The 9,989-nt window shown below is 39.2% G+C and overlaps 1 protein-coding gene across 2 annotated transcripts; it reads right to left on the bottom strand.

The window, feature by feature from the left end:
- Positions 1–998: 998 nt before the first annotated feature.
- TMED2 (transmembrane p24 trafficking protein 2) lies at positions 999–9,723 on the bottom strand. 2 transcript variants are annotated; one of them, XM_075177300.1, is made up of 5 exons: positions 9,403–9,723; positions 7,587–7,779; positions 5,692–5,712; positions 4,467–4,574; positions 999–3,093 (listed from the first exon to the last, which is right to left on the bottom strand). In XM_075177300.1, the coding sequence occupies exons 1-5, from the start codon at positions 9,580–9,582 to the stop codon at positions 2,969–2,971; spliced, it is 627 nt and encodes a 208-aa protein (XP_075033401.1). In that variant the 5' UTR covers positions 9,583–9,723; the 3' UTR covers positions 999–2,968. The 2 variants fall into 2 exon arrangements, with proteins under 2 accessions (XP_075033401.1, XP_075033412.1); XM_075177311.1 differs by lacking the exon at positions 5,692–5,712 and having other exon boundaries at positions 9,403–9,719.
- Between the last annotated feature and the right edge of the window lie 266 nt (positions 9,724–9,989).

The following is a 9,989-nucleotide window of genomic DNA, read 5'->3' on the forward strand; positions in this document are numbered from 1 at the left end:
TTTATTCAAACCTCTTCCTGGTGCCAAAGTCAGATGCATCCTTCCGGCCCATCCTGAATCTTCAGTCACTAAACAAGCAGCTGAAGATTCAGAAATTTCGCATGGAATCCCTACGCTCAGTGATAGCAGGGATAGAAAAAGGGGAGTTTTTGGCATCGTTAGACATCAAGGAAGCCTACCTGCATGTACCTATTTGGGAGGGACACCAAAGTCTCATTCGGTTCGCAGTAGGAGAGGCGCATTTTCAGTTCAGGGATCTCCCCTTCGGCCTGGCTACCGCCCCCAGAGTCTTTACCAAGATTATGGCAGTCATAGCCAGTCTTTTGCGCCAGAAGGGTATAACAAGTATCCCTTATCTAGACGACCTCTTGTTGAAGGCACCGTCTGCGATTCTTCTATCCCAACAGATTCAGACTGTTATGCAGTTTCTTCAGAGTCACTGCTGGGTGTTGAATTTACCCAAGTCATCGCTGGTGCCAACTCAATAGATGCGCTTCTTGAGTCTGCTTTTCGATACTCAGTCTCTGAGAGTTTTTCTTCCAACAGAAAAAGTCTTAGCTCTGCAGAAAAGGACCAGAGCCATGCTATTGCAAAAGAGAGTCTCGGTACTCAGTTGCATGAAGCTTCTGGGGACAATGGTCTCGGTATTCGAGGCAGTTCCTTTTGCGCAGTTTCACTCCCATCCCCTTCAGGCAGAGATCTTGCGAAAGTGGTCAGGGTCTCAGAAGAATTTAGACAAACAGATTGTTCGTCTGTCCACACCCACAAGGCTATCCCTTGTCTGGTGGACGTCCCATTCCAACTTGGAGAGAGGCCAATCCTTACAGACCTGGTCTTGGACTCTAATCACAACAGACGCCAGAAAACACAAAGAAAACCAATGTTCTGTGCAGAATAAAGTGTGCCTTTCATATTATGTGAAACAAGAAAACCTAACCTGAAATTTTACCTTTAATAGATGGATGTGTTACACTGCACAAAGCACAGTAAATGCACCATTTTTGTTAAAGAATGTGTTTATTTTTTCACTGGACCTGGGAAATATTTAGACAAGCTTTTTTTCTTAAATGTACATCTTTCAAATCAATTTTGAAGTCAAAATCAGCAAGCAACAGTCCTAACAAAAGGACTATATCATTCTTCTTAAACCTGCTGCGTGAGAAGTGTTGCCCAGGGCTGAAAACATTATTTAAACATGGAAACCCATATGAAAACAACTTAATTGTACAAAACAGTTTGGTTGCTTGTAAAGATTGCTTCTGTGTCGAGAGGGAGAAGAGAAGAAATACAAACAGCTAAATTACATAATTCACAACTTAATCTTGATCTGCACCAACACCAGAAACCATTTAATCCCCCCCCCCATTATTAAAATGGAAATCGATCAATCAACAAATTCCTCTGTTTTACTTAGGGATTTATTACAGCAGTTTTACAAAAACAAAAAAGACTGGAACTAACCAATAAATCGGAGGATGATTGTTAATTTGTCAACTTTTTGTCTTTTGTCTCTAGCTTAGAAAGCAGCTGCTTCTTTAAAGGATTTTTCCTTTTAAATATGTGATCTTGCCTCTTTCACCCCCTTTTCAGAGTAGTATGTTTTAAAGGACTAAACTTAAGGAAAAGATGGCTTTAAGAGCTTCACAAATACATATGGAAAAAGTTTCAGGAGACAGAACTGAAGATACAGAAGATGCTGTGATGTGGAGCGTAATATTTTCCTAATGCACAGGAGACTTCCAGTCCAGTAACCCTATTAAGGGTGTTTACCCCAGTGGGCTTGTGGTTGGAGAGGGCAGCAATGGAGGATACATTTGAAGTGAGTGAATAGAGCAGGCAGCACCATCAATGTTATCAACTGCTGGTTGATAAGATAGCACAATAGTCTGCAGTAAGCTACACAGCAAAGTAAACACATTCTAGAATAGCTCATTATGTGTAGTCACACTATAACACACTGTAATCCATTATAATTGGCAGGGGGTACGTGGAGCAAATGGATCCTAGGAACTCAATCAATGGCTGTATAAGGTAAACATTTTACAGCAAAATTTCAGACATTCAGCGATGAATCAGTTATTAAAAAAGGTTTGTTTCTTAAATAATACTATACTACTCTGGAAAGGAGGTGGGACAGAGAAAACAAATCAAGTGGAAAATCCCTTTACAAGTTGGTCAGCTAAAAGCAGAGTCTTTAAACACCTAGCAAAGGCAGTGCACCCTCAATGATGCTTAAAATAAAATTGTATTTGCATGACAGGTAGCAATAAGGCAGCAGTAAGATGCAAATATAGGCTGCCTTAAAGCAACTTTATCTTTTAGAGAGCATTAACCCTTTCTGTGACAGAAGTGCTTCTGAAAAATAAAAGGATTAATTGTCTTAGCTTAAGGCTAAAAGGCCACTTGATTTTGCCATAATTAAAATCCAGATTTCGGTGCATCTTTGTGCGCGACTTTTAACAATGAAGCGCAAGACTCTCTTGTCGGCAGAACTTGTTAGGTTATGAATTATTAGAAACTACAGACAATGTACAATAGAGGAGTCAATATTATTGTTTACAGTTTAGAGAGATGTTAATTTGCAGGTTACATTTTTGTGGTTTATTCTCAGCCATCTCATGTAGGGACCTCTTTGGCTCTTAGTCTCCATAAACCCAAAACAGCCTCCTTGCAAAAATAAAGTGGGAAGAAAAACAAATGTAACTAGTTACTTCCAATCCGGACAGGTACCACAGAGTGCTCTAGAATCTTTCCAAAAATGTCACTTCAGTTGTGATTTCTTGGGGACTTTCCTGAACAAATGCAGCATGATGTTTATTTATGCTACAACGCGTGTTTAAAAAGTAAAAAAAAAAAAACCTGCAAAATAAAAGTTGAAAAGAAGGGGGGGAAAAAAAAAAACAAGTTTGGGCTCATCAGGGGGAAAAAAAATAATAATAAAAAAATGCCCCCACAAAAAAATAACTTCTTAAACCACTCGTCGGACTTCAAAAAATCTCTTCAGGTAATAGATTTGTCCCAGTGTCATAGCAACAAGTACAAGGGCCTCAAAAAATGACCAGAGCACCACTCTGCTGTTCGTGTTGTCATTAACTGTTGGAAAAACAGAAACAAGTCAATATAAACCAGACCAGACACATCCATATTAATAGTCTCTACATTTCTAGTACTGCCCCTATGGTAGCAGATCAACCAGTAAATTTAAAGAACAAAAGTAGTTCTTCATAGTTTGATGTAGAGGAATATCCCAGTTAAACTTTTACATTTCTTTATATTCAAGCTTTGCCTTGTCTCCCTTGTACTTACTGTCACCTACAGTTAGTGAATGCTGATAGGCCCGGTACTAATATCTGTAACAGCACTGGAACTGTCCATCATTGTGATGTTGGCATCCACAACTGACCGGCTGACAGCTGAACATTTTTCCTTCAACCAGTGGAAAAATGCTGGTGGTTGCATAATGCAGTTATACCCAGGTAATTGATAAGACTGACAAACACAAGTGCATATCTCCTGGAAGGAAGACAAGCTTAACAAATATTTTCTTCAGAAGTCCTCAGTTTTGTAAGCATTACAAAGGGTTTTACACTCTAGCAAACATGTGGAAAAGCACCAGCTTAGAACATATGCAGTCGGAGACAAATTTTGCACGGTTTTGAAAGTCGACAGAATTTCACCAGTGCAGAGGCCGCAAACACGTTCACGGTACAATTGCAAATGACTCATGTTCGAATTTGGGGATCAAAATTTGCGGCTTTCGTTCGCAGTTCTCTTTAAAATCTGTGGCATTTTATATTTTTTTGTAAACACTGTTTAAATAAGATTTTTTAAATAAAAAAAAAAAAAAATTTACTTTTTTTTAATGTGAACACTACAATGTTTGACATTCGTTGACTGTATCAGAGCTTTGTCATTGAGAAAAAAAAAAGGTTAAAATGTTCAAGATGGTTCCGTTCTCACATGGTCAAACCTGTTTGACTTTCTCAAATTTAGCTTGATCTTGTTTTTTTTTTGTTTTTTTTACTTGGTCAAAAATTCAAGACTCAACAGTGAATTTTCTTACGGATTTGTCTAACTGATTTGGCAAACACTATGCTGCCAGTTGTAGCATCTCTAACAGCAACAAACAATTGTAATAAAGTAGCTATAATGTAGCTCATGGCACATCTGTCTTATTGGATTTTTACGTTTTCACATCAGGGCTTGTCACCTAGAATGGTTTAATAATCCATTAGACAATCCAGGTGTGTCAGAATGACTCATCCACTGCCTGATACAAGTGAAAACTTGTAATATTTGTGTGTGTGTCTGCTGACTGAAGTTAGAAACCTGTGAATGATGCCTTCCATAAAGACAGACAATCTCCAGTGTTTCAGAAAATAAATTGTAACATAAATCAATATATTTAAAACTTTTTTTTTTTTTCCCCCGGTAAGGTCACTAAAGAAACCATAGTGATGACTCACTTGCTCTGTGTATTCTTTCCCGCACTTCCATGTATTCTTGCTCATGCTTCACAGCAGTCATGGCCACCGCAAGTTCATTGATCATCTCCTCCAGCTTGTTCTGGTGTGCTGCATGACAAGTGCACAAACATGATACAGTTTAAAATCCCAAACAATCAGCACATAACCCAAGAGGCAGCCATGGGCATGCATGAATTAAAGTATCTTTTCAACCACTGTATGGAGAACAGAAACTATGTTGTCTTCTTGATGTTAATGGGCCAAATACAGTAAAACAATTCAAGACATGCTCTGAGCAAATTTGATCATTTACTTAAAAATGAATCAAAATCTCAAAGAAAACTCAAATGTAATAAACCACACAAATAATGTATTAAATGAAATGCATGTATAGAACCTGCAAACAGAGAGACTATAATTATACGATTGGTTGAGGAAGTGGTAGCTCTAGTACAGGTGTAAATGCTGAACAGTATAGTGCTTATTATGTATATCTAATATGTAGTTTAACTTCTATTTTTGCTTTACATGGGTGCATGCTGTAATTTTAATGTGCAGAGTTCTGCATATAACCACCATCTTCAAACACAGGCAAAAAAGAACGCTTAAGTAAAATAAAGCTTTAAAGGTTTTTTTGGGTTTAATATTAAATGTAAGCAGCCAACCTCTCTCCCTTATGAGAGTACTTTACTTTAGTGGGTGTCTCTCACTTGGGAACCCCCACAATTTGCTATACTTAGCTGAGACCTCTGTCGACTCTGTTTATCTTAGAAGCTACTTGGGTCTCACCACCAAGATACCATTATAGGGAATAGAGGGGGTTGGTTAAAGTCAAGGTATTTAAAACGAAATTTAATAAAGTAGGGGGAAAAAATTAAAAGTTATACAAGTTTAACAGAATAAAGTCTTAAGTTTTGATTTTCCATATTTTAATAAAGTGAGCAACGGGAGTATCCAGTTAGGACTTGCCCTCTAAAATACTGTCAGAAGAAAACAAATCAAACGGCATGCCAGTTTTCAGTAACACACTGCTATATTCCAGGAACCTCAAAGTTAGGTCTTTGTTAGGTAAGTTACCAAGCTTATTCTCCCAGTGTCTGCATCAACACACATCACTGCCATGCCAACACAGAGGAGGGGTTAGAAAAGGAAAGCACAGAACAATGTTACTCTCTACACAAAACAGTAGAGGAACTAATCAGTTTTCAGCCAGCAAAAGACATACCATCCCATGTATCTCCACCACCTAGGAGAATTATGAGAGATAAAAACAGATAAAAGCACGTGTGTGATTAATGGAGTTTAAGCGAATGCCCATGTGTAGAACTTGTTAAACCAGAATGACGTATCTGCTAATGGGATAAGGCATTGGGTTTCAACAATTACCTTCACTGAGGAAATTGGACTTTAGTGACTAACGAAAACACTATCTTTGAGAATTTGATTCTTTCTTACTACCATGAAACGCTACCCAGAACTGAAAATTGTACGGTAAAAAAATCCCTCCCCACAACTAGCAGAACTGTGGGGGTAAAGTATACGGATCACCACCATTTGTGAAATACTTAGCACCCCATGCCTAATCAAAAGGTGATCTCTCCTGTTGGAGGAGGTAGGAGAATTTTGAATTTCAGTAATCCAACAATTCAGTCTGCGCTCTCAACACAACAAAACGTCAATAGTGGTTGAAATTTAGGAAGCCAAATCGACCAGCCTGTCCTCCTTCTGGTTTTTAAACCAGAAGGAAGAACAGCATGGAGAAGGTCACTATGCTGATGCAGGACTTCACAGATGTATTTCTAGTGTTAAAATGACCCCCCCCCCCCCCACACTTTCTGGATTACATAGTCAGAGATGGACTGCAGTTTTAAAAGTGTAAATGTTTTACCCCAGCAGGGCCTCTTGCTGCAGCTCTGCACAATGCAGGTAAAGGGTGCTTGGGTAGATAGTTTAAAAAAGTGATTGACAAAAATATTAATTAGGCTTAAGGTGGTCACGTGGGGGGTGTCATATTTTTCCTTGTAGTGTGCTGCCTCTTGAGGGTGGGACTTAAAAGGATATGTCCACACACAAATTAGAATGTTCACCAGCACCTCTCCCAACAAACAGAGTTACAGTATCCCATGCCAGGGACCCCAACAGTTCAGAAGTACTCGCTCCCACCGGCACTTTACCTGATAATCACATTGCTATTTAAATATCCTGCATTGTCAAACAGTGCTGTGTTCATTTCTAATACAGGCCCTGAATAGACAGAGCTGAGTTTCTGTGTAATTGGCACTTGTTAGACACGAACAACACATCGAATCGGGTAGAGGATCCTGTGCAGCTAGTGAATCGCGATTACTCCAAAATTGCAGGGGTCCTTGGAAAGGGACCCTCACAATTCTGCTGATGAAGGGGGGTTTGATGAGGGGAGTTGCTATATCCCATTATTCTGTGTTACCCAGATGGCTGAAAAACAAAACATTAGCTTACGGGTGATATTGAAGACACGAAGAGGCAGATTCAACTAATAAAAAGATTTGTGGGAGGTGCTTCCGGAACAGCTGCGAGACACCTTGTGCAAATTTTTTTTCGTTTTTAAAATAGACGTAACGCTGATTTTTGCTTGCGCCCCATAGAGGTGCGAGCAAAGATCGGTGTTGGTTTTTACCGTAATACCAGTAAAACAGCGCATCCATGTTGTTCTTCGGAAAATCACAGACAATTGAATCTGCCCCTAAGCATGGATTTTAAAGCTGAAAATGAAATTAGGCAACACTCACCTATATGAAGTTTACATACAATTGTAAATGCCTTACATTCTGTCAAGCCAAGGGACTTTTTGTATGGATCAGACTCAATTGACAGCGTTGCTCTCAAGAGTAACGTGGCCAGCATATTACTACTACGGTAATAGTGCGCATTATTACAGTTTGTATGGTAATTTCAACGCTAATTTTTGCTCGTGGCTCAGGCAACAGGTATATAGAAATTTTATATTCCTCTATAAGCGCTTAGGCCAATTAGGGCTAAAATATAGTATATATAGATTTTTTTATAACTATGCAAACTTTTCATAATAAGATTATATATACACTATATTCCATGACGTATATCATGAAAAAAAATCCCCACCTTCTGTTTCCATATCCTGGCCTTTCGGGGCTTCTCCTATATCAATAGTGAACATCACTATCTTTGGAGTCATTGTTGACATTCTGTTACTGAAACAAAATTTGTAAGTTCCATCCATATGTGCAGCAAAGGTGTACTTTCCACTGGACTCTCTGTCTCCTTTATATATTCCTTTATTGTCAGGACCAGTAATCTGAAATAAAAAGGCAGTTTTTCTTTTGTTTTCTGAAATAATGAATGCTCTCAGTAACAATAACAGCAGGATTAGGTTATAAGTAACTGTTTTGCATACAATGATGTTGGTTTCAGATGTGACAAACACATTTACATTTAAGGGCTATTATATGCATTGATAAATAAAATGATAGACTCCTAACATAGTTAAGCCTGGTCTAAATAAAAAATGGCCTAACATGAGCTGGCGAATGGTATCCAAGATATGCCTCTAAAGCTGGGTACACACTACACTGTTTTCGTCCAATAATCGGCTCAAAATAAGTCGGGTCAGTGTGTGCAGTGACACGATGGTCGAAAGTCTGCCCAAATGGACGATTTTCGCCTCATTTGGTTGGTCGTACCGTTTAATATTTTCGATCCAATCTCGTTTCCGCTGTGTAGTGTGTATAAACTTCCGACCGATCCACAACAGTGAGTACGAAATTACAGTCATTGCTCACGACAACATGTCTGTAAAAAGTCGCTAAATGGACGTCCGCTCTTCCCTTTATCGTCCTAAACAAGGCTAGTGTGTATGCAGTCCATGGACCGAGCGATCGGACTATCAATCGCATGTAAAATCGCTCGGCATTAAAAGTTGGTCGAAATTTCTGTAGTGTGTACCCAGCTTTAGACTGCTTCATGTCCATATTTAACCTCTTTCATTGTCATAGCAAATGGTAAAAACATTTACATATTTACCAAAGACAACCATATCACCAACATTGATCAGTGACTAAACTAACCTATCAGCAATGCATGGTATAAATCAGCATATTACACATTTTTTAAGACTAGACAGGCAATCTAAACAAATGTTGTTTATTTTATCTCAATTTATACAAAACTACTGCTGCTTTTGTCAGTAAAACTAGCAGTAGTAATGTAAATCAGCATATACAACCTATTCAGACTTCTCATATTTAAGATAAAAGTGGATGGAAATAGCTTATTTTAAAAATGACCTAAATATTGCATGGGGCGCAACTGCAGTAAGTTCCCTTCACTGAACACATGAGAACAGATGTTTCCTTGTACAGTGCTCTCCACAAAACACATTTTCAACATAACTGTCAACTGGTCTTGAGAATATCCTTGTTATACTTAAATTTAGAAAATACAAAAAAAAAAAACTTATTTGATTGTATTATTTTATGATCATCTGGCTCTGTACAACACAAGAGCTTAACTGATGCTACCAAGGTAATATCATGAACAATAACATTTCTTAAAAACTAATTATACAGTAGCACATTAAAAAAAATTAAGGAATACTATTTCGTAGTTCAAATAATTCCTTTTACATAAAGACCAATGACGGTGGCTGACAGAGTGACAGCTGGATATTCTGACAGTCCCACCACAAAGACTGGCGATAATATATATATATATATATATATATATATATATATATATATATATATATATCTCAAGTGACCTGAAACTCTGTACCATTCTAGAGATGGATCCTGCTCTGTGTATCCAGGTATCCAGCACCGCACAGGTTCGGTGACACAGACAGGTCCAGTCTCCCATACACCAGTGGGGGCCGGCACATCACCTCTATGACATGTGCTGTATTATGTCAGGCCACTCTTACCTCCACATCGATGTCCAGGAAGCCCCCCTCCGCCACTTCGAAGATCAGGCCCATCTTGGTCCCGGACGTCACATGCTCGTAGTAGCATTCTTCTGCATGAGCGTCGATGCTCACGAAGTAACCTGAGGCCGTGGCGGAGAAGAAGGCGACCAGGGCTACGAGCTCCGATATCGTAAACATGGCGACAAGATGCTGGGAGACGAGCGAGCACCGACCAGGAAGCTTTGTGCGGAGTCTGGGCCTCACTCCTAAAGAGGCGTCACCTCTCCAGGCAGCCGGGGTGCGAGCAGCTAGTGCCACGTAACGGCTCTACGGCGGCCCGGCTGGAACACTGTCACATCCGGGTACTCAAAGCTCAGTGCAGACCTGGCAGCACAAGAAAAGACGTCTGTACGTAAGGCAGGAAGGGGAACAGTAGAGGCCATTTTATTTAAGGGCAAGGTAAAGAAGGCTCATTTTACATAGTTGTGCACTGTCCGCAATTCACTGGGATCTTCAAAGATGCGCCCCTGAAATGTGTGACCATAACACTGTCTCTGTTTCTCAAAATTCACCAAATGTAATTATAAAGTATTATATATATGGAT

The sequence above is a fragment of the Mixophyes fleayi genome, chromosome 1 (assembly GCF_038048845.1).
Source record: "Mixophyes fleayi isolate aMixFle1 chromosome 1, aMixFle1.hap1, whole genome shotgun sequence".
Lineage (NCBI taxonomy): Eukaryota > Metazoa > Chordata > Amphibia > Anura > Limnodynastidae > Mixophyes > Mixophyes fleayi.